Source organism: Lathyrus oleraceus, chromosome 4 (genome assembly GCF_024323335.1).
Source record: "Lathyrus oleraceus cultivar Zhongwan6 chromosome 4, CAAS_Psat_ZW6_1.0, whole genome shotgun sequence".
In the NCBI taxonomy this organism is placed as follows: domain Eukaryota; kingdom Viridiplantae; phylum Streptophyta; class Magnoliopsida; order Fabales; family Fabaceae; genus Lathyrus; species Lathyrus oleraceus.
Genome location: NC_066582.1, coordinates 46442380 through 46468117, shown reverse-complemented (window position 1 = coordinate 46468117; position 25738 = coordinate 46442380). Strand labels below are relative to the sequence as shown.

At 35.5% G+C, this 25738-nt stretch overlaps 2 protein-coding genes across 5 annotated transcripts; both read right to left on the bottom strand.

Annotated features, from left to right (window-relative positions):
• Positions 1 to 284: 284 nt before the first annotated feature.
• Positions 285 to 8571, bottom strand: LOC127073139 (protein REDUCED WALL ACETYLATION 2). 4 transcript variants are annotated; one of them, XM_051014262.1, is made up of 16 exons: positions 8089 to 8564; positions 7856 to 7944; positions 7325 to 7468; positions 7167 to 7223; positions 7003 to 7075; positions 5439 to 5597; positions 5082 to 5231; positions 4730 to 4985; positions 4252 to 4373; positions 3732 to 3818; positions 3530 to 3618; positions 3376 to 3438; positions 3117 to 3173; positions 2377 to 2473; positions 2143 to 2301; positions 285 to 821 (listed from the first exon to the last, which is right to left on the bottom strand). In XM_051014262.1, exons 1-16 carry the CDS (start codon positions 8119 to 8121, stop codon positions 816 to 818), a joined length of 1641 nt encoding a protein of 546 aa, XP_050870219.1. In that variant the 5' UTR covers positions 8122 to 8564; the 3' UTR covers positions 285 to 815. The 4 variants fall into 4 exon arrangements, with proteins under 4 accessions (XP_050870219.1, XP_050870218.1, XP_050870217.1 ...); XM_051014261.1 differs by having other exon boundaries at positions 7325 to 7471; positions 8089 to 8562; XM_051014260.1 differs by having other exon boundaries at positions 4730 to 5231; positions 8089 to 8571.
• Positions 8572 to 14135: 5564 nt separating this feature from the next.
• Positions 14136 to 16563, bottom strand: LOC127073140 (uncharacterized). Its single transcript, XM_051014264.1, has 2 exons — positions 15962 to 16563; positions 14136 to 14624 (listed from the first exon to the last, which is right to left on the bottom strand). The coding sequence occupies exons 1-2, from the start codon at positions 16319 to 16321 to the stop codon at positions 14409 to 14411; spliced, it is 576 nt and encodes a 191-aa protein (XP_050870221.1). The 5' UTR covers positions 16322 to 16563; the 3' UTR covers positions 14136 to 14408.
• Positions 16564 to 25738: the final 9175 nt, after the last annotated feature.

Genomic DNA, 25738 nt, shown 5'->3' with positions numbered 1-25738 from the left:
ATTTTCAGATGCATTCGAAGATGCATCTCCTAAAATTGAGGGACATTTCAAAATACATTCGAAGATGCATCTCCTAAAACTGAGGGACATTTCGAATTTCGAATTTCCATAGAGTATTTTTCCACCCCTATAATGGGATAAGAAATTCCCTAAATACTTTTGCCCCTCATTCTGCTTTAGATTTTGACCGGACTATGCGTACATACCCATAACACACAGTTTTAAAATGTAACATGATATCACAGAACTAAGTATAAACAAAATAAAATTATTGCCCCCCATCATAGAGAACTAGAAAATGCATTGAAGGAGAGTTTTGAAGGTTTTTGAATAAATTTTCAAATTCATTAATCCCCTTTGTAATAAACTGAACAAAAAAATTACTTAGTATTCTAATTTAACCCTTTCAAGAACACTCCCAGAAAAAGTGAGGGATTCTCCTATCTTCCCTTCAACTCTTTCCCTCATAACTCCCAATCAAAGACTAGATAAATCGGCAAATGGTAGAGACATTATTTTACAACACTAACAAAAAGAATGAGGTTGCATAACTAATAAAAGACATGCCATTCACCGCCCTCTTCTCGCCCATATTTTATACAACTTTCTAAAATTGCAGCAACTAGTCTATTAGAAAGAAAGGGTTCCTTCTTCCTTTTGTAGATTTTTTTTGTGAGTGAAGAGGGAGTATGAAGACTTTGCATCTTTCTGTAAATACTTGACAAACCAACTGCACCAGTTGCACAGCTTTTTTCAGTGTTCATTGGAAACTGGCACAAGCTTGCAACATATACTATACATGTTTAAACACTCAATCAAACCTGCAAATTTATGAGTATTTAGATAGATACATATGGCAACCAGATGCAAATATAAAATTCAAATTATTGAACATAACGGACTGCATTATATTTACTGTATGTGCCCAACTTATTTATAGAGCATGCATGCATGCATACAGTTTTCAGATAGAAACCCCTCTTAAGTTGGATAGCAGAGGATTTGGCTAAGTTGCATACATATATAAGAGGAATGGACGGGAATCTCTCTTGTCATGGATGAAGATCATCTCATCAGTGATCCAATCATGGAGCTGAAGGAAGTGCACATGGATGGATTCAGGGGTTGTCAAAGTTCATCAAAAATACATAACCAGATTCTTGACATTCTTAGATTTAGGGAAAGAAAGAGGTTGCATGTTTTTAAAAGATTACTGAAGGATGCTTGTCTTTAGATCCAATAAAGGATACTAAAATCCATGAGAGAAAGAAGATAGAAGGAGATTAAGAACCAGAACTACAGTGAGGATAAAAAAGAACATGGTATCACAATCTCAAGCAAGGTGAAAACCAATTGAGGAAACAGAAATAATAAGAGAGAGAAATGCTACCAAGGGGTATGGTGGAAATTGGAAGGTTTTGGTTAGTTAAGGAACTGGAGTAGAAGAGAAGGAACAGATGCATTTTTCCCTTCTATATCCTATCTTCTTGCTGTGGAAATTGGAAGGACTTGGTTAGTTAAGAAAAATCTCTCATGGAAATTGAATATATATATATATATATATATATATATATATATATATATATATATATATATATATATATATATATATATATATATATATATATATATATATATATATATATATATATATATATATATATATATATATATATATATATATATATATATATATATATAGAATTAAAGAGTGTTTGAAAAGATCTTTCTGGGTAAAAAGGGAAAGATGTCATGGGTCGCATGAGAGAGGAATAAAAGCATAATAAAGCAGAAGGGGGACCATGTAGGTTAGGATTTTGTTTAGTGCAATCAAGCCCCTACTACTGTTGGATCCACTATCCTCAGATTCTAGCACAGTGAGGAATGAGTTATCAATAATAGCAGAGTTTTTGGGTCTTGTCCCTATTATCACGTGTTACACCCAAATTGTGTTCATTTACATGCATGAAAATCATACTCCCATGTCTTAAGTGATTCCTACACATGTATTTGCTATGTGATATGTATGTTAGCAAGTATGAACAAATCATCAACTTAAAATAGTTGACAGAATACGACTAGGATGCAAGGATAATCAACTGACTCACTCAAACCATATCAAGCCGGTGTAATAATACTTACCAAGATTTGGGGTATCGTAAGGAAGGCAAAGGATAATGAATATAAAACAACCGAGATTGTTGTCCCTGTAATTATGTTGTGTATCAGACGCTTGTCATCTTTGCTAGGCACAAATGCAATTTTCAGTGTATTGGTCAGCTGAAAGAGCCTATAGGAAATCTGCAGGCAAGTAGAATTTTAAAACCAGAACAAATAAGCATACAGAACTTAAATCCATCAGTGGTGTTTACTTACTGCAACATATATGGAAGTAGTAAGCAGGAAGTTCAACATTGGGTAATCTGGGATCAAGGAAAGCAACAACTTGGGTTGACCATCTGGAATGCCTGATCTGAAATCAACCAATGAGAGAAAGAACAATTATGTCATTAGGATAAATAAAGAAAAAATTACATACAAAAGTAGCATCAGGCATGCAGACATAAATCCTTTTACGCATGTAACTATGCATTTTCGTCAAGGATTTTACCCTTTTTGACATTCATTAAGATATAAAAAGGATTAACTGAAAAGCTAAGAGTTTTGAAGAGTAACTACAGGTTCATCCTATTTGTTTAACAATACTTTATTTTGTTTCATTGTTATAATACTAGTAGATATTTAATATTTTATGCTAAGGTAAATTGATGCATAACAATTGTTTTTTGCTACATTCATACATACATATTGGAAAATAGTGTTTCGAGAAATTCAGTCAAATTTCAAAAAAGAAACAGAACTCAAAGTTACATGACATTGAAAGGCATAACCAAACATGCGCATCCAAGAATTTAGGAATCTATGTGATACCGTGCCAAGCATGTGAGTTCTATGCCCCCTATCATCCTTGATCCAGGTATTTCATGTCTAGGAATCTAAGATGCTTGGGCATTTTAGTAGGTATCAAACACCCCTCAAATCTATCAAGATAAATATGAACTATTTCTAGTAAGGCACCGGTAAAAGCTACAAGCAAGAAATCAGCTTCTGAATACCTTAACCAGATATGAATCTGGGAGATGTAAGTCTCCAGTGTAACCTTTCCAAGCCATCTAGGAAAATAGAAGCATTAGAAAATTAGTTCATGATTAATTACCCTAAACAAAGTAGTTACTACAATGGAATACATAAATACTTACGAAGCACAAACTATCTCATTAAGTATGATTACATGTTTGTGCATCTTTAAATGTGTGCCAAGAGAAAGGAGCAAGAGAGAGGCTAATAAAGCTGTGGTGTACAAAGACAACTTACGCAAAAAGGGTCAGCGAAAAGCTACGAAAACTTTGTGTAACGTTGCGCAAGCATATGTAAACCCTGTAAAATAAATAAATGGCATATTAAACACTAGAAAGGTCTTTAATGGCTCAAGGCCCAAAAATGATACATCAAGGAAAGATGGGCATACGTTATGGGAATCCAAGAGGTATAAGGATGGTATTTGTTGTAAGTGACCTTGTCAAGCTTGTATATATGCTCAAACCAAAAATAACCCATCTAGAAATTAACTCAAGCAGTTAGGGTCACAAAGATAAAACAAGTTGAATGTGTATTAGTTCAATAACAGTACCACTGATTGTACTCAAAAACTAAAAATATATATATTATACCGCTGAAGATATTAGCACGACAGCAGCTTTGATTGATATTCTGCGTTTGATTTCAGTTTCCTCCAGTTTCTCCATCCATCGTTCGACCTACAATATCATGTGATAGTTACTACCGTAATCAACTAAAAGGAAAAAGAAAGGAAAAGAGGATGAAACCAGACAGAGAGATTATTTGGATAAATTCTCAAGAAACAAGAACTAAGGAAAAAAATATATTAAGAATCATTCAATAAGTAAAAATTATTTTAAACAGCTTCACATATATTTTGAAAGTAACTAATGCATCTCATTTTTTCCTAGAAGTTCTCTCATTTAGCTTATCCATGTGCCATAAGCTTATATGGACTTTTTGAAAAGTGATATCAATAATTTGATTTTATTTAGAAACTCTTACAAGCTAGAAGGATCATCCCAACCAGGCCATATTCAGCCACTTCAAAATCATCACTCAATCAGAGAGGATGAAGGTGAATAATAGATTTGTCTTGGCTATTTCAAAAGCTTAAAATGAGAAACTCACAGTTGGGTGATAATAAGCATATATCATTCCAATAATCCATATATAGCGATCAAGCCCTGAGCGAAAATGCCATTCATGCAAGCGGGGAAATTGTGATTTAGATGGATCAGGATCAGTATAACCTGCATGTCCAAAGAAGCATTATTGTCAGCATGATCTGCTGTGCTTTCAGGCATGGACCCAAATATAAAAAATGCCACTACCTCCCTTCATTTTTAATTGTCATTTTAGTATTAATAATTACACATAAGAAAACCAGTAAATGTTGTTTGTTCTGATGAAATTATTTGTCTTTTCCTATAACATCTTTTAACTATTTTTTATCTCATTTCACATATTTCTCTCTTTGCAATAAGTAGTGGGGCATAATCTTGACAAGACAATAATTAATACTACTAGAACTTTCAAAACGACATATAAAAGGAACAAAAAACTTCAAAAAAAACAAAACTTAAAAGGGAACCGAGGGAGTACTAACCGAGCATGAAAGTAAGCGGACTCCAAAGCCATTCAAAGACTCCAGGTATCTCCCATACTAAGATAACAATCAAGAAGCAAGCCAAAAATTTTGCAGCAATGACTAACCCAATCTCATTGTACTTGTTGAGAATACCGAGTGCCCCATAAACCATAAGAGTGAAAAGAGTGTGCATGGGGCAGATGTAGTATAACATGTAACTGTTGTTAAGTACAACACAACAGAACAATACCAAGAAATTAAGCCTCCACATCATCTGTCCAACCAGAAAAAGAAGGAACATGTTACTGTCAGTAGTCAGTACAGACCAAATGTGAATAGAAACAATACATAATTCTAGAAATTGGCATACCTGAGCAAATCTAGCCATGCTAAAATCTTTACGAATATAATAATATGAGAAGTTTCCAAATCCAGTCATCCAAACATATGCAGCGATGAACAAACGGATTGCATTGTAGATTTCAGTTGCAGCAAAATAATGGTACATCAAAAACAATACCTGTGTAAATGTCAAATGGTAGAAATGTGGAATGTTAGTCTCATAAGATTTGAGTAATCAAGATGCAATGAAAAAAAGTTTAGAATTTAGGGCCAAAACTAAATGTGTTTCCTATATAGTATATGACTACATAGATTTTAAAGTATTTCCATCATAAATGATAACAAATAGACTATCTCAGAAATATGAACTGAAAAAGAGACCAACCTGCATCCAGCCTTTCCACTCTTCAGTTTGATGCCTATTTAAGTAAAGTATGGGTTTCCCAGAAAATGGCGACTTGTCATGATGTATTGTAAATGAAGTTATTGCTGAAACTATAATGAGGAGAAAATAGAGGAAGATGAATAGATCCCTATTGTAACTCTGCAAAAACAGATGATCGTCAACAAAAACAGCATATTAGTAATGCATGAAAGGTGTACGAAAAGCCTGTTTTGCAAATAATAATATACACTAATGCTTTTATGGATAAAGCACACAGCGTGGAATACTAAACTCTGCTAGCCTATGGGCATTACAATGCATAGGATACTTGCTTCTAAGGTGGTAATCTGCCCCAGTATTAATGCAACAAGTAATTCAAACCTTTCTCTTTTCTCTTTCAATCCTCCCTCCCCCCTCAACTATTGAGTTCAATCTCTTGGCAGTTAACTCTTCCCCAAAAATGGTCCGACCCCCTTAGATATTTTTCCTAATTTAAAATTGTAATCCAATTATTCCAAAATTGTGAAAATTCAGGTGACATATATGTAGGTTTTCAAAATGGGGGGAGATCTTTAAAACCGGAGATATACAGTAAGACTAGAGTGTTTCTTTTCGAATACCTCTACTGACTTCAACTTTTTAATTAATTACATTTTATCTCCATAACACAACCAATTATTATTTTCTTCACTCTGCTCTTAATGTGTGATTGAGTCCAACTCATCCCTACAAAACAGGCTTGTAAGGTGAGGGCTGCCCAACTTTATAAACACTACTTAGGTCATTTCTCAAAGCAATCTGCGACTAAATTTACTCCTTCAAACCCAACACAATGAAGGTGTTGGGGGTTCCAATGAAAGCAAGCCAGATGCTGCAATTAGGCGACTAGGGATGGACCGCAATGAAAGCGGAATTTCCAACATGCCCCCTCACGTTCGGGTCTCAATGAGAAGCCCCAATAACAGATTTAGGATAGGCTTGATCCATCTTAGAACATGTGATTGGATCTAACTCATCCCTAAAAAACCGACTTATAAGATGAGGGTTACCAAACTTTAAACACTACCCAGGTCATACCTCTAGGTAGTGTGAGACTAAATTCACCCCTTCAAACCCAATACAATGAAGATATTGGAGCCTCCAAAGAAGGCAAGCCAAATGCCGCAATTAGGAGATTAGGGGCGGACCGCAATGAAGGTGGAATTTTCAACAGTTGTACCATATAAATTAAGAAAATGGATATCCAATATTTGGAAGTATTATGATACAAGTTCAATATTTACTAATAAAATATTTTTCCCCATAACTGTTTAAAACCTAATAAAATATTTTTCCCCATAACTGTTTAAAATATCTATCAATCATTACCCAAAATAAACAAAATATGAGGCGCTACAATTCAAAACATACAAGTATAATGAAACATGATGAAGAAAACAGCTGGGATCTTTCTAAAATGTCATGCTGCAGCAATAGTTGCTTGAGGAACTGACTATTCAATAACATGTTTAGATCAAGCCATCAAGAAAAAGACAAAAAGGAATAACATGGTAAAAACATTAACCTTTTTTGATGAGCCAAAGAAATCCGTGCGATCGCACAAATAGTAGTAAGCCAAAAGAAGACCAAATTCAGACCTATAACAGAGGAAGAGTGAAGGAAATGGAAGTTAGAAGTTTGATCCACACATGTAAACATCTTGTCATATAAATGAAATGGTTCACTTACATGGCTCTAAGTGTCAAACGGTTTTCAATAAGGAAATGTTCATCCATCAAGAGGAATCTGAAGAAATAATAAAAGGCTCTAAGTCTTCATTAAAGCAAAGACAGAAGTATACAACCACGATTTACGCAAGCAAAAACAAGAGCCACATGAATCACTACCGGATAATTGATGGCGAGGAGGATAAACTTCTAGCTTTTGAAGTTGGGGATACTGGTTGTTGAGCTCCTGCTTCCAATAAAACTGCTCTGTCTTCATCTTTAACAACATCACTACTCAATTCAACTAAGTTTATCTCGGAGTGCCTACTAAAATATAGAATAACTTCCGTAAGAAATACTAGCAACAAGTTACTAATTCCTTCCCTTCTTAACAACACATCGGATAAAAAAGAAACATTCCTGAGAGAACCATCCAACAAGATTCTGTCTCTCTCAAAACACTTCACCACTTACTCGGCTTATAATTAGATTATAAAAACTTAAATTATGAAATAAGTTGCTTAAAAAAGAAAGTTCATACCAAAAAGTAAAGTTAAATTACGGTAGCCAACAAAGCTAATCATCTCATGAAGTCTCTAACCACTTAACTTAACTCCTCAACGGATAATACAAGAAAAATAATTCTACCGTAAATCGAAACATCAACAAAAAAATCACGCTGCAAAAGAATAACAGATCAGCCAAACTCACGATTTCATCAAAGAATTTTTCCGATACTCCAATATCTCAGAATAAATCCATGCTATAATGACCGGAATGATCCCGAGCAAGAACGAGACCTGAAATCATCATAAACAAAACAAAACAAAAACCAGTAACTCTGCATCAAATCAGCGTAAAAAACTTCGAATCACGCGTAGCAATAACCAGAGCAAAACAGAAAACGGTGCAAGATCTGAGAGAAGAAATCACCGAAAACGTACCTGACCGGGAGTAAAAGGAGCGACGATATGCATTTTGAAAATTCACAGAAGAGTTCCGATGAAGGAGAAGTCACGGGAATTGAAGCGGCATAAAGGATCCACGGCTATGGATCTACTGAGATGAAGAAATGCGAACCCTAGATTTGCGAAAACGATAATGTGAATGTGAATGTGAATGCAATGCAAGTAGAATAGAACACACTCGCTGCAATAGATAAAAAGTGTAGTAGTAAAGTGTTGTTAATTATTATTATTATAATCTTATCGGTGTAGAATAAGAAGATGATTTTGAGTTGTTGTATTGTTTTTGGAATCTCTGGTAGTAATTTGAATTCAAGTTTTGAAGATGTGATCTGAGAGGCTAGAGTTCCACTAATGAATGAGTATTATCATTAGCATTCATCACCGACACTGGGATTTGTTTCCTTTCTATAAGTTCATTCACCGCGTGGCCCACACCCAACCACCCATTACATCACAGTACTTGAGAATTTCTTAATAAATCTTCCCTAAAATACAACTGACAACTTAAAAATGGTTTGGTATTTTTATTCATGGGTCCAAGTAATAGTAATTTTTTAGCTCAATAATTTTTATTAGTGTCCCTTTCTCAACTGTCCTTTTTCTATTTTTATGGTTATTTTTATATTATATTATTAAATTGTATTAATATTTAAGTTATTGATAAAATAGTCAATAAATGCTAAAAACTAAAATCATATTTAGAATCGATCTAAATACAAGATTTATAGAATTTTTTTTTAAATAATCAATAATTTCAAAAATAATTTTAAAATAATAAATTTTTTAAATAAATTTTTAAAATAACCACATTTAAAAGAGGATGCGTCAGATGAATCGGCGCATTCGTTATGAATCAAGAGGAGACGTCTAAGGCATTGGCGTCTGCATTTGTAGTCTCATGAGGAGATGAGGAGGCGTCAATGCCTCTGGCGTCTGCATGATGCATGTGGTGTGTATGCGTCAATTCATTTGGCGCATACACTCTCGCATTTTTTTGTTTTTTTAATTTTTATTTATTTATCAAATAAAAAATAATGTAAAAAAAAATATTCATGATATAATAAATGTTACATGGGATTGACAAAAATTTAATGACCGGTCCGATCGAAACGTCCCCCTGTTCCATATCTAGGTGCGTGAGTTTGTCTCTAAGGTCTCCCACGATTTTCCTGAGGTGTTTGGGGTCTTTGTGTGCTGACCTGATCGAATGATGGCTGATGTGAAGGTCCGGTGGAAGTTTCAGCGGTATTTGACAAATGCGTCACCATTTGTTCCCAATATCCGGAGGGACTCTGGCCAACAACGCTTCTGTAATAGAGTTCAGTGTCCATGTCATCGTAGTTAGGTCAATGGGGTTAGGTGGATTGTGGACGGTATAGTTGCCCAAATTGGGACATTGAATCATTTTGGAAACGAAGTAATGGTTTTTGGGGCGTACTATAGTTAAACAATGGTTGTGTGTTTTGGTGATGGGATGTTTGAGTGGTCATTAGTGGGGGCTACGATGAAGTGACCCATATGAATCATCTGGGTTATAGACGGTTGTGGTTGAAGCGTATGATTGTTGGTGGGTAGGATTTGATTCTTGGTTTTTTGATTGGGTGGGTGGCATGAATGGATTGTGACGTTGGGTGTTTGATTGTTTGGTGGATGGCATGAATGGGTTGCGAAGTTGGGTGTTTGGTTGTTGTGTGTATGTGGTAGGTTGATGTTGTGAGGTTGGTTGTTGGGTTTGGGTGGTTTGACATTGGTGTTGGACGGGGACTTGTTGTTTGGCGTATGATGACGAAGCTAATTGGCGTGGATCTATCAAATATCGCGGCTTAGACACATATTATTGAGTTGTTACCGACCTAAACCATGCCATATAATGTTGAGTTGGTCTTGCACCATGGATGACTGGTTCGTTTAAGATATGTTGTCGTCGATTCCTCCATTGACAACACATCTCTTTTGCAAAGTCTCTCCAGTCGGAATAATCCCATTGGGCATCAACTATTTTTTTATGCCAATTCCCCAAACACGTGGGAGGTTCTGGAATTTATTGTTGTATGCCGAACTACAGTTTGACCCCGTCACTCTTGTGTATTTCCACATTAGTGAACCGGATAATTGGTGTTTTTGTTGTCCAAACTGCAGCATCGTCATGGTTCATATCATGATCAAGATCCAGATATGACCTCTAGATAAACTGTAAAACAATACGAAACGATTAGATGATAAATAATTTGATAAGTATTTTTAAATTAAAATATAGTTATGTATGAGTATTACATCGTCTGGTCCAATGTGGTCCAATAGATTGCGATAGACTACTATAGCGTATTTCGGGCATCTATTGTAGTTCATCCCCCTTACTGACCACCTTACATAAAAAAAAATTTGAAAAATATTATTTACAGTTAATTGTAATATAAAGTATAATTAATTAAATAGTAAAGTATTACACTTACTTTATTGCAAACGGGAACATGAATGGGTTCTCGTTTATCGGGACGAGTGACGACATTCTTGACCAACCTCATGCTTGTAGAAAATACACATATGAAAAAAACGTACAAGTATTCTTTTTTGCAGTTTTACACATTGCATTATATAGATGGGTCAACACAGCTGAACCCCAACTATATGTGTTTACCGATGATATGGCCGCCACCAGAGCCACCACCACCAAGAAATAGGGAGTTCGTAGTCGTAGGTTTTCTCATCTTAAGCTTAATAATAGTAAGTGTATCTCTCTCCCGGGTAGTTGCTCTTACTTTTTCGATGTTAGCAACGATTCATCCACCTTCCAAGCCGTTATAGATACTCTACACCTTACAGTTATTTCCTCTCTTAGATTTGTCTACTTTTGTTTATGTTTATGTGTTTTTATTTCGTGTCTTTGTCTTTTGGGGTCTATGTTTGCACTCTTGGTGTTTGACAAAAGACCTCAAAAGTGTTTTATGTTCTGGAGCAGCGCCTACATTTCCTCTATTCATTAATTAATCTTCAAATATTCGATAAAAATGGACAATTTGGAGACCTAAGATAGTCAAAGTGCGCAAACACAAGTCAAATAAATCATCAGTAATTGGATCTGGAAAAAGACTGTGGATTCTTTTTTCTATCTTTCCATTGATCGAGTTCGTAAGAGAATAGGTGAATGGAAGATAAGGTGTTGCTTCTGTTTTTGATTTGTTTGTATCCTATTAGCTTGTGAGCAATCTATGTGTAATATCCTTTATTCTTGTAGGAAGGAAATAAAATCTTAAGTATGAATTGACTATCAACCTTATTGTTGGAAATAATGAATCTTTATCATTTTTATATTCAAATTCAGAGTATGACTCTAATATAAGTATAATTCCTATTATCAACTAACTTGTTGATGTTTTTCTCAAAGATATAGATTCACTAGCTCTCGAAAGAAAAATATAATTTTTCATAAATTTGATTCTGGGAGCTAAGTCAATTTCTAATTGCCCCTCTATAATGCCGTCTTTAAAATTGAGATAGCTTGATAACCAAATTGAGGACCTTATAGGTCATAGCAATGGTTTGTGAGGTCGGGTATCTCATTACTATGTTGTTATTTTTATACTTCTCCGTCCCTTTTTAACAGTCATTTTTTTAACTTTTTACACATATCAAGAAAGTTAATTAATATTGTTATTGTTTAAGCAATAATTCTCCTTTTATCTATAATATGTTTAATTATTTATTACATTCATTTTACTTTTTTTCTCTCTATAATACTCCCTCCGTTTTTTTATTATAAGTCGTTTTTTACTTTTCACAAGTATTAAGAAATGTAATAATTGTGGTATAAAAAAGAGAAATTATGAAGGATTTTATAAAATTGTCCTTCATTAATGATATTGGAAAGATAAATTGATATAATTGAAAGAAGAGAGAATAATAAATATTTAAGGGTATAATAAGAAAAATAACATGAATAACTCATTGATATTATAAAACGACTTATATTGTGGTACAAAATATTTTCTCAAAGCGACTATAATAAAAAACGGAGGTAGTAACTATTTATGGATAATTTGGATAAAAGTACATTTAATACTATCTTAAATTTTATAAATGAAAATTTAAAAAAAAAACACTATAAAAAAAAAGTAGCATTTAAATGAAAGGATGAAGTAGTTAATAAGTCAATTTATTGATAATTTAGAGACATTGAAAGGACTATCATAATTAAGTCTCATTAAATGTTAACCTTTTAGGATGTGAATATGTGATCTTATATATACTCCTCCGATCACAAAAATAATTATTTTTATCCGATTAAGAAAATTAAATAAGTTTGATTAATTTTTTAATTTGTAAAATTTATTATAATATTTTGAATTATATTTGATGAGTCAACTATCAAACATTAAATATTTTTGAGTTAAATTAAATTATATAATACTTCATACAAACATTAATTAGCTCAAAAGCTAATAATTTTTTGCTTATAATAACATCCTTATGTGAATCATTCTTTCCATAAGATGCAATTCATTATTTTTATTCTGTAAATTTTGTCAGTGAGTTTTAGTGGAGAGAATTTTATTTTGATCAATTTTCATATAAAATCTCATTTTATACTTACATTTAAATAATGAATATCAAATTAGTGTAGTATTTTTAAAAATTGTCGTTCATTTGAACTATTTTATTTTTAATTTATTTCTCTTTACTCATTAGCTTTTGTAATCGCATGATAATAATTAGCTTTTGTAATCGCATGACATTTATAACTTTTATTATGATGTATTTAAGAAATACTAATGAATATTCCAAAAATATTCTTTACGATTTTACGATTTTAAAAGGTAATATTTTTTTATAAAATATTTGTATTTATTATATATCAAAAATTGAAATAAATTGTCAGTCCAATAGTAATTAATCTCTTAGATTTATTGACACTAAATTATAATATTTAATCTCTTAGGTTAATTAACACAAAACTATAGCTTTGTGATTCAAACCTGAAAAATCATATACTATCTCCGTATTTTTTATTTTATTATAAATTATTTTATAATATTAATAAATCATCAATCTTATTTTTTTTATTATTATTTTAAATATTTATTATTTTTTCTTCTCATGTTAATTTGTTTTTTCAATATTTTTATTATTGGATTTAATTAAAATATATTGACCGTATAAAAAGTTTTTACACCGTCAGTTAATCCTAAACGTTGGATATTAAAATAAATTTGATTTTTATTTTAAAAATCTATAAAATAATACAAACGGGTGATAATGATGAATCGACGGTGTAAATCGCATAGTAATTAATCTCTTCATTATTTTGTAAAAAAAATCATTATATTTCTTAATAGGTGTAAAAAATCAAAAATGACTTCTAATAAAAACGGTGGGAGTAATATCAAAATTTTGTTTAAAAAACTTTTATAAAAAGTAAAATATGTCACTTTTATTTTAATAAGGATAAAAAAATAATAATAAACAACAAACTGAATTCAACACTTTAATAATAGGATTTAATTGAACACTTTAATAATAGGATTTAATTGAACACTTTAATAATAGGATTTAATTGAAATACTGACAATTGAACACTTTAATAATAAGATTTAATCGTATTAGAGAATTTACACCGTCAGTTAATCTTAAAAGTCGAATATTAAAATAAATTTAACTTTTATTTTAAAAATCTATAAAGTAACGCAAACAAATGATAGTGATGAATTGAAGTTTTACCCTGCCAGTGCATAGTAATTAATCTCTTAATAATAAACAATTTATTTTTCTTTTAAAAAATACATGAATCCAAACATGTACCACATACACCAGTGACACTACGGCCATGTCATAAAATCACTAATTTTTTAGCAAAGTGATGTTCACAATTTTTAATATTTCAAAATAAAGAACCGCATGACTCTAAATCCCATTACTTTTAGGATAGGATTAAGGGTGCGGATCCAACATTTCCAAGATTAGTATGTAACTGCAACGAGAGAAAAAACATCACGTAAAACAGAAGAAATCTACCAACAAATTCAGGGTGTCAGAAATATTATGCATAAATTGAAATCCACATTAGTTGTCCTAGCAGATGTTTTCGACCCACAATTGACTATATGCACCAACCAGACAAAAACTAAAAATCCTAACAATGTTGCACCATAATACTAATGATGATAATAATACAAAGAGAACACAAAACAATTCCATTGACCTACTCATCCTTTCTCTGAAAAGCGTTCAAAGGACAGATGCTGATCTACTTCAACTATGGTTTGGTTTGTTAAGTCCTCAAACAAAGAAATAGCCCAACTCTATTTTTTCGAGGGTCTTTCATCATCTTCACCTCCATCATCGTCATCGGAATCATCATCTTTATTTGACCTCTTCCTTTTCGGTGGAACCTTATCCTTCTCATCATCATCTTCGTCTTCATCCTCGTCATTTTCTTCTGGGTCAAAATCACTAGAAGCTTCCTCCTCTTCAGCATTGCCTATAGGGCGAACGAGGTGCTCTGTTCCCAAATCATCCTACAACAATTTATGCTCATGAGTAATTCAAATGCCAAAAAAAGACTTGCAGCAAAATTGAATTATACATATGTAGCAGATTGCAAACACAACAATTGAGTAACAAAGAAGAACAATTATGTAAAGAAATGGAGTTCTTCTTAGAGAAATAAACAAGCAAATCAAAACATAAACCAAGGAATTATAAAAGATCAAACATTAAGCTATGTTTGGATATCATAAAATTACCGGAGCGGAACGAAGCAGAGCAAAATATAGCATAGTGGAGCGGTGCGGAGTGAATATTTCATTTCATTGTTTGAACATTTTAGGACACCACAAGGCAAATCCTTCATTCCACCCAAGTCAAATTCTTCATTCAGCCCAATTCGGAGGGGAACAAATATGGGGTAAGTGATGTAATGGAATAGAATCCATACCACTCCGTTATACTCCGCTCCATTCGATTTTCAAATGATCAAAATAATGGAATATCCTATGATGCATAGATACGGGTACGCTACCCGGTGCAGATCCGGTTAGTGTTACGGGATACAACATTTTACAAAATCTCAAGGTACCAATACATTAATAAGAAATAAGAGTTTTCAATAAAATGTATGAGTAAAGAACTAAATTCTCAAATTCACAAAAAAAACATCACTCTAAAGTTTTAAAAAAATCAAAAATAATGTTAAAGATACAATACTGAAGAAATTAAAATACTTAAATATACAATATTGATATTTGAGAAATCACAAATTTAACTCAAAGCCGAATAATAAGGAAAAAACAAAGTCTACGAGTACAGTATGTGTACCCAACACCAATACTTCACCATTTTAGAAGTATCCATGCTTCAGAGAGAATATCACTCCACTCAATCTAATACGCTGATTCTATCAATCCAAACAAAAGGGAATTGAACAATTCATTATATTGTATTTCTAAAATCCCTAATAAGTAAGTTCAAATCCCTATATAGAAATAGAGTGAAATTTCTTGGATGTCTAAAAAACCCTAATAAGCAAGTTAAAATATATGCTGGCAATTCTAAAACTCCTAATCATTATAAAAGATTCAGATGAACTAAGATCTATAAAAACAGCACAATTCTAACACAGAAATTATACTTCAATTTCATGGAGTAAAAAATAAACAGAGAGAGTAGCAAGCTCTTAGCAAATATCATAAACGGAGAAAATGAAACAGCTGAAAGATAAACCCTAACTCAAAATAGACATAAAATTGAAAAACAAAAACAAATTTAAAGGAAAATTAACAAACAAGAGACAAAGAATAAACAATCTAGAATTCAATTTAACAATTTCAAAAAATTAGGGATTTCATTCGGTTACCTCTTCATCGTTATCCTCCTCGTCGTCATCGTTCTCGTCGTCGTCGTCATCATCATCAGAGTCACCACCACGCTCACCACCACCTGCTTCGTCATCTCCATCTTCCTCTTCGTCATCATCATCCTCGTCGTTGCCGGCGTCAGGAGCATCCTCCTCCTCCTCCTCTTCATCCTCCTCCTCATCATCAACATCGTCATCCTCATCACCGTCGTCTTCTCCGGCGTCTACTTCTTCCACTGACTCATAATCGTCTTCACCTTCATCTTCACTCAAAACAACAACCTCAATTTTCTTCACTTTCTCAGAATCCTCCGTGAAATTCATCTTCGACGCCACAAAAATTTGAGATTCTGTTTTCATTGAAGAGTGGAAAATCGAGCACGAGAGAGTAGAGAAACAACGAAGCCAAGTTACCAGACTCTTCTTCGCTTCGTTTCTTCAGTTACTCTGTGAAAATGATCTGAGCCGTTCAGATACGATTTCACGCGGATCGATGACGTGGTGTTCGATCGAACGGTCTTCCTTGTGATTACGCACTGCGGCGCTTGCTACTCTTTGTATTAACTGTCACACGTGCTACTCGAGTTAGGGTTTTCTTCTTAGCTTCGTTCATTTATTAGGCCCACTTCATCTCTCAATAACAATTAGATGGACTTAATTGTATATTACTATTCATATTAAATGGACAAAAAATTCTTGAGGGATAGTTTTGTCGAATATTGTGATCTTGTTTGGTTCGAAGATTAATTTCATTAGTTCGTGTTGAGAATATTTGATTTATACTAAAAATATATTAGATAGATAAAATATAAGTAAGTTATATCTAACGTCTAACTCAACTTGCAAATGTGATATTCATAGATTGGATATTATATGTAGAATTCGAACATGATATCTCACCATTATGTGTGTGGGTTTTTATCAGCTCGGAGTTCGAACACAGAGTCTTGAGTAGTTCAAACGATTTTTTAGAATGTGGAATATTCTTCAATATAAATCTTAGTACTAGTATCTCTTATAGTATTTGTCTATGTTTTATTCCATAGTAAACATTTTTTTCTACTCCCTTATTGTCATCGGCCTCCCTCAAAATACCATAGTTAAATAAATTCTCTAGTTCCTTTTTCTAAATCAACATTTGAACCTACTGTCAGAACCACCAAATCTCTCATTCATTTGGCTCGTCATTTCCAACATCATAAAATTTATCAAAGTTGTTCTTGATATTAAAAAAATCAATATAATACTTGGTCTGAAATGTTCAAAATAAATGTCTGAATATACAAAGTTCTCGGCCACATTATTCCACTGTCACCAATAGATGTCGCATCCTCTTCACCATCTCTTAAAAAGACTTATACAACTGTATGAAAATGTCAGTATGATTTTTTCCCAATGGATTTATGACATTATATTTATTGAACTTCTTCTTACAACGTACAACCATTGAATGTGACTCTACCGTACAACTTACTTGAAATAGTCTCTTTGATATTTTTTTAATAACAAAAAATATATAACTCTCTACCTAAAAAAGAATTTTCGAAGGTTATCACAGAGCATTTTTCAGATGCATCATCATACTGCCAACACATCAATTCTCTTTCTAACTAAATTGTTAATGTCGATGCTCTAGTTTCAAACAAATGTATGGTGTTTCAACTTCTCTCTAATCTTTTATAACCCTACACCGCTATTAGCTCTCAAATATGTCATTTTAATACTTTTCCTACTTTTTACAAGGCTTATTATATGATTGTCTTGGAAGAAACGACATGCGGGTAATGAACGACAATTAACATCTACAACTCCTTCTTTTCATCGAATCAATTGTGACAACAACAACAATACTAGTGATCATAATGATCGTGGGGATTTTGGTCATAACCATGGTGGTCATGGTAGCATACGAGGTGGAAGTCTAGTTGGAAGACCACACTACCATCAACAAGAAGAATGACATTTGTCTTTGGCATAACAATAGTGGTGAACTTATCCTCCTTAAATGACAGCCGCAAGCCACTCCTAATTGCTCATATCCTACAATTGGTAATTGGAAAAAACCACTTACTTCTAAATGTCACTATGAAATGATTTGACCAAAACCATAACATGTGCATGTCACTACAACACAAGCGTCTTATGCACCAACAAATATTCAAGATGTTATGCACACACTCTCTATTTCTACTCCTAACAAATAGTGATATATTGATCACTAAGGCCATATCTCACATGACAACAAAATAAGGCAATCTTACATCTTATTCCAATTTAAGCAATAATATTTGTTCCGTTAAGGATTCATAATTAATCAGAGATTGTGTTTACAATATGCAATTGTAGACTTGAGCTTTTGATGCGGTGAGAATGAAGCTGACCTACAAGGCTAGCACTTCAATGCTTAAGTTAATATGTGAATAAGATAAGTGAATGAAGTTTTTATTTTGAATTATGTACCAAAGAAATGACACACCTCTCCTTTATATAATAGATAGATTATAACATCCTTATAATCTTCAAGCGTGGGATGTTGAAAACTATTGGGTGGATCCTGGATCCAGATCTCATATGCTCTACCCCATAATAACATTCCTATCCAGCGGGTGACATGGCAGACTAATGTTTTCTCTAGGTCGCGACTGAAGCGTCTTCTGTCCGGCCCAGAAAATTTACCCTCAAGCTCTTGCCTATAATTTGTAGGGTGAAGGCTTTTGTCGTATTCACCATTTTGTGTCGACTACATATCACCTTAAATGGAAAGCCAAAAGGTGACATTGATGTCTTTGGGAATCTGCGCCTTAAATGTGTCTTATGTTACATATGTCTTTTTGTAGGTTCTATCATAATGATCTCTAGAAACTTAAATACTTGAATGTTTTCCTAAGGTAATTTGGGACATTGATAATGCTTATTACTTTTGGTTAGCCACCATACGATCTTTGAAGATGCAGTTCTACAGTTTTTTGAGATGTTACTTTTACTTCTCTATCATATGTATTTCCACAACATGCTATTTTTTGTAGTTAGAGGAAGTGGTGCCTATCATGAGTCAAAAATCAAAATAATACGCTTCTACTTCTTGGCTTGATCTTGTCATTTCAACAAATGCCTCTACCTTTGCTCATGAAGATAGTCTTGATAAGGCCTTTCTGGATGTGGGTCCTTCTTCAGACTAGGGTGTACTAACCTTTAAGGAAGATAAAAGGATTTGTAGTTAGGATGGAGGATGCACCATTCCTTTCTATAAGCACACCTTCTCGATCTTGGGCATCAACTTGCTCTTCAGCATCTTTGAGATAGAGGTTTTGAACCACTTTATGATTGTCCATTCACAGTTGAACCCTGTGAGTTAGGCGTATATTAAATTCTTCAAGTATTGGTGCAAATATTAGGGGGAAAACCTTCTTTATCATTTTTTTCAACCTGTTCAGATTACAATGTAGTTCAACAAACCAAATGCAGGGTTACAGCTTGACTACTTTAGTGCAAGTTACGTGTTGTTTCAGAGTGATTTTAGAGAGCATGAATCATTTTGAAATTTGTTTCTTCTATGTTGTTCCTATATGAAAAGAGGCATGTGTGGTAGTATGCACCATATGAACTAGGTTGGAAAATAGGTATACTGTTAGATGGTGCTTATTTGAGCTATCATATGTGGGCATCTTTCACTCTATTTCCTTGCTAAATTATCAAAACCACCCTTGTTTTAGATGAAATGCATTACATTGATAAACGATCTTGGTACCTTTGATTTGTGTGTTATTGTGCAGGAAGAAGGCATGAAATAATTGAAAATGAAGACACAAGAAAGTTGGCAAAGGAACCAAAGAAAATAAGCATTCATCAGCCTGCTCGCTAGGCGAGGGCTGTGGCGAAGCACTCGCTAGGCGAGCGCCCAACGAAAAGCTCCAGTAAAATATCAATAAATTCGCTAGGCGAGCTGCTAGCGAAGGTGGTAGCGAGTTCGTTCAGTTTTGATGAAAAGCGCAGCCAGCACTCACTCGCTAGGCGAGGCTCTAGCGAGTTCCCAGCGAGGATTACAGTAGCCAAACCTCTCAACCTCGCTGGAGCGAGGGTTGAAGCGTGCCCTTCGCTAGGCGAAGGTTTTGTTCGCTAGGCGAACATGACAGTCTGAGATAGACTGTGTCTCTGGGCGCAGGTGCCTCTTGTGCCTCAATTAGACCCTCGCTAGGCGAGCCATTCTGCTCGCCTAGCGAGCATGACAGCCCAGTACAACTCTATAAGTAGCAAGTGCCACTTTTTAGAGCCATACCTGAGTTTTACCTAATTTTTCCACTTTTGTACTTTCTTAGAGATATTTTCCAGCATTGTTCTTAGGATCTTTTATGCCCTAGATTTCATTTCTCTTCATCTTGTAACCATCTTCTACAAAAAGAAGGTGGATTCCCATCCAATATCGATTATTCGACTTGGATGTTGATCAACCTTCTTCCGAAACTTGCCGACCAAGCTACCATGAAAATGAGTAGCTAAGTCCTCCATTTGTCAAGGTTAGATGTAGGTGATTACTAGCTTTGTGTGTAAATGTAAGGATCTTCATGTGTAAACTCTTTAATGGTGAATATATGATGAAAACTTTGTTTCTATTTAAAACTCTTTGTGTTGGTTTATGATCGAGAGATGTTTACCAACTCTTGACCTAGGTTTTCATCCAATCTTGTTTGTTAGCTAGAGATAGTAATGAATGATTTTGTTCACCATAAGGTTGAACCAAAAAGTTGTCATTTTGATAGATTGTGTTCGAGAGAAACAATGGATCAAAATGGGAAAACTCACAATGTGTGTTCGAGAGAAACATATTGGGAGGACTTTGTGAAATGATTTATCATCTAAAGGAGTTTATAAGATTGTTGACCGAACAAATACATGCAAAGTGATCATCGAACCCTAACTTTGGCAATATTTCTCATTTATTCAAACCATAACTTTTACCGCAATTTATTACCTTTTTATGCAAGATAACGTGACAACCAACCAAAACCTTATTGTTACATTGAGCTAAGATTAATACAACCATCGAACGACGGTGATATCTTACAATCCCTGTGGATACGATAACAAAAACCCGACACTTAAAATTACAACTAACAAAATGGCGCCGTTGTCGGGGATTGTAAATTGATATTGCGAGCATCGCAATGGTTGTTTAAGTTTTAGCTTGTGAATTTTTGACTTGTGCTTGTAATTTGTTTGGTTTAGTGTGCAGCTTACGTTTTATGCGAGGGCAAATCCCTGTGGACGAACTTCTTTTTGATCCTGAGATCGAGAGAACCGCAAGGAGGCTCAATAGCAAAACGAGACGTAGGAGGCAACAGGCTAGACAACGTCAAGAGCAAGGAGAAAGTTCTTCTACCACAAATCCACCACCATTCATACCAAACATGGAGCCACCACCACCACCACCTATTTCTACTCCATGCATAAATAGTCCAAGGAACACCGCTCAGTTTGCCAACCACACAGGAAGGCAAGCTGAGATGAAAAAGGGAACTCTAAATTTATTATATGGAAGTCCATTCACCGGAATGGACCATGAAGACCCATTTGCTTTTCTCACAAAATTTTATGAGATAGCATTGGCTGCCGGAGTGGATCAGGCTCAGGAGCTTCCGTTGTTCAGACGATTATTTCCCCACGCTTTGCTCGGTAAAGCAAAGGATTGGTACCTAGATCAAACACCAGCCGTAATGACAGACTGGAACGTGTTAGAAGAGAAATTCATCGAAAGATTTTTCTCCCATAACCGATTCATGGAATCCAAGACGGCCATCTCGGTGTTTTCACAAGGAACCAGTGAATCATTAAATGAAGCGTGGGAAAGATTCAAGTCCATGCTTCGGAAATGTAAAGGGCATGGATTTGATGAATTGACTCAAATCCATATCTTCAAAAATGGACTTCAACCAAACTGCAAGACGTTGGATGCGACCTCGGGTGGTTCTTTATTGTCAAAAAGTGCCGAGGAAGCCACAAACATCATAAATCGAATGGCTTTAAATGATCTTCAGAGTCAAAGTCGAGGAAACTCTTTGAAGAAGTCGGGAGTGCTTGAGCTAGGGACGAACGATGCCATCCTTGCCCAAAACAAGCTCATCTCACAACAAGTGGAACTCTTAACGCAACAAATCAAAGAGTTAAGAGAACCGTCAAAAGCTAAACAAATAGCTTGTTGTGAACTTTGTAAAGGTGAACATGACACCGGATTTTGTCCACCTCCCGGTTTTGACGAAGTAAACTACATGGCCAATCAACGGGACTATCAACCGAGACAACAACAACAACAACAACAACAACCTTATCAACCGCACCCTCAAAATCAACAACAATTCCAAGGGAACCAAGGGTTCCAACCTAGAAGCAACTATTATCATAACCAAGGTTATGGAGGTGGTTCTTCTAGCCGTCAAAACCCTCCCCAAAATCCGTATCAATCTCAACAACCGCCGGTCGTCAATTCTAAGTTAGAAGAGACATTGACGCAATTCATGCAAATGTCAATGGCCAATCAAAAGAGCAATGACGCGGCTATAAAAAATCTCGAGACTCAAGTTGGGCAACTTGCCAAGCAACTCGCAGAACAACAAACCGGTCCTTCCTTTTCGGCAAACACGCAAACAAATCCTAAGGAGCATTGTAAGGCGATCATGACGAGAAGTGGGAGGGAGTTGGGTAGTGAGAATAAAAAAAGAGTTGAGAGTGAACAAAGAGAGAAAGAGAAAGAAATTGAGGAGGAAATATTGGAGGAAAATGTTGATGGTGAAGTAGGAGAGTGGAGTGAGGGTGAAGAAGTTGAAAAGAATAAAAATAATGGTGAAGTTGAAAAGAAAAAAAGTGTGGAGATTGAGAAAAATACAAGTGATGAGGTAATAAGGGAGGTAGTGAAAAAGCCTAGATGGAAGAGTGCTAGAGTTGCAAAGGGAAAGGAGGTAGTGAGCGCTACTCCAATCCAAAACCTTCCTTATCCTCATGCCCCGTCCAAAAGGGAGAATGAACGGCATTACGCCCGGTTCATGGATATTTTTAAACAGTTGCAAATCAACATTTCGTTTGCCGAAGCCTTGGAGCAAATGCCCAAGTATGCCAAATTCATGAAGGACATACTAACAAAAAAGCGGAGGTATACGGAACCGGAGACCATCGTCCTTGATGTGAGCTGTAGTGCCATTATTCAAAGGACGCTTCCTAAGAAAGAGGTTGATCCGGGAAGAGTTACATTGCCGGTTAAAATTGGTGACGTCTATGTCGGGAAAGGACTTATTGACTTGGGGTCAAGCATTAATCTTATACCTTTGTCAATTATCAAGAGACTTGGCAACATTGAGATTAAGTCCATCCGAATGACGTTGCAATTGGCGGATAAGTCGACGACCATTCCTCATGGCGTAGCCCAAGATGTTTTGGTGAAGGTCGACAAATTCTTTTTCCCGGTCGATTTTATTGTTATTGATATGGAGGAAGATGATGATGCTCCGCTCATCTTGGGCCGACCGTTCATGAAGACCGCGCGAATGATGATAGATGTTGATGACGGGTTAATGAAGGTGAGAGTTCAAAATGAGGAAGTTACATTCGATCTATTCGAGGCAATGAAGCATTCAAAAGATAGAAATGATAGCTTTCGCATCGATGTGATCGAAGACGCTATTTTGGAAGTTTCAAAGCATATTCATGAGATATCTCCTATGGAGTTAGCTCTTGACGACTCATTGGAGGTTTTCACTGTTGAAGAAGAGCTAGCTCTTGAGGAATGCTTAAAGGAACTTGATAGTTTAGACGACCTACAACCATGGGAAGTAGAGGAGGAAAACTTGAAGAAGGAGGTTATTGACGAAAAAGCGCCAATTGAATTGAAAGTGCTACCCTCTACTTTGAAATATGTATTCCTTGACGAGACCGAGGCAAAGCCGGTCATCATAAGCAACCTTTTGACAAATGAAGAAGAAGCCCGTCTAATCATTGTGCTAAAAACAAATCAAGAAGCCATGGGTTGGACTCTTTCCGATCTAAAAGGAATTAGTCCATCCTATTGTATGCACAAGATTTTGATGGAGGAGGATTTTAAGTCGGTGGCTCAACCACAACGCCGCTTAAATCCTACCATGAAGGAGGTTGTTCGAAAGGAAGTGGTAAAGCTGTTGGATGCGGGGATGATTTACCCGATCTCGGATAGTCCATGGGTTAGTCCCGTGCACGTGGTTCCGAAGAAGGGGGGGATTACCGTGATCCGGAATGACAAGGATGAATTGATCCCCACTAAAGTTGCAACGGGGTGGAGAATGTGTATTGATTATAGGCGGTTGAATACCGCGACTCGAAAGGACCATTTTCCACTCCCATTCATGGATCAAATGCTCGAAAGACTCTCGGGCCAACAATACTATTGTTTTTTGGACGGCTACTCCGGGTACAACCAAATTGCGGTTGACCCGGCCGATCATGAGAAGACGGCTTTCACGTGTCCGTTTGGAGTGTTCGCATACCGAAAAATGCCCTTTGGGCTGTGCAATGCACCGGCGACTTTCCAACGATGTGTGCAAGCCATTTTTGCCGATCTGATAGAGAAAACAATGGAAGTCTTCATGGATGACTTCTCGGTATTTGGTGGGTCTTTTAGTCTATGCTTGGCGAACTTGAAAACGGTGTTGGAGAGATGTGTGAAGACCAATTTGGTGCTTAATTGGGAAAAATGTCACTTCATGGTGACCGAGGGGATCGTGCTAGGCCACAAAGTCTCTAGAAGGGGGCTTGAAGTGGATAGAGCTAAGGTTGAAGTGATAGAAAAATTACCTCCTCCGGTGAATGTGAAGGGCATCCGTAGCTTTTTGGGGCACGCCGGGTTCTATCGGCGCTTTATCAAGGACTTCTCAAAGGTGGCTAAGCCTTTGAGCAATTTGCTCGCTAAGGACCAGGTATTTCTCTTGACCAATGATTGTTTGCAAGCTTTCGAAACTTTAAAAGAAAAATTGGTTACCGCTCCAATAATAGTCGCTCCCAATTGGACTGAAAATTTTGAACTAATGTGTGATGCGAGCGACTACGCAGTTGGAGCGGTACTTGGCCAAAGAAAAGATAAAAATTTTCATGCGATACATTATGCAAGTAAGGTTCTTAACGAGGCTCAAATAAACTATGCCACTACGGAAAAAGAACTACTTGCAATAGTGTATGCGCTAGAAAAGTTTAGGTCTTATCTTATAGGGTCTAAAGTCGTAGTGTATACCGACCACGCGGCGATTAAATATCTGCTAACCAAACCGGATTCGAAGCAAAGGCTCATCCGTTGGATCCTCTTATTACAAGAATTTGATGTGGAAATAAAAGACAAGAAGGGGTCGGAAAACTTGGTAGCGGATCATTTATCCCGCTTAGTGAATGTGGAGGTTACCGCGTCTGAAAAGGAAATCCGGAAAGAATTTCCTGATGAAAAACTGTTTAAAGTTCAAGTTAGGCCGTGGTTTGCAGACTTTGCGAACCACAAGGCTAGTGGTTTTGTGCCTTCCGACCTAACTTCGAACCAAAAAAGGAAGTTCCTTTCGGATGCGAAGTATTATGTTTGGGATGACCCATACTTGTTTAAGTTGGGTAGTGATAACCTATTAAGGAGATGCGTTACTGGCGATGAAGCGCAGAGCATCCTTTGGCATTGTCACAACTCGCCTTACGGCGGACACTATAATGGGGTTAGAACGGCCACTAAAATCCTCCAATCGGGATTTTATTGGCCCACTATTTTCAAAGACGCACACACCCATG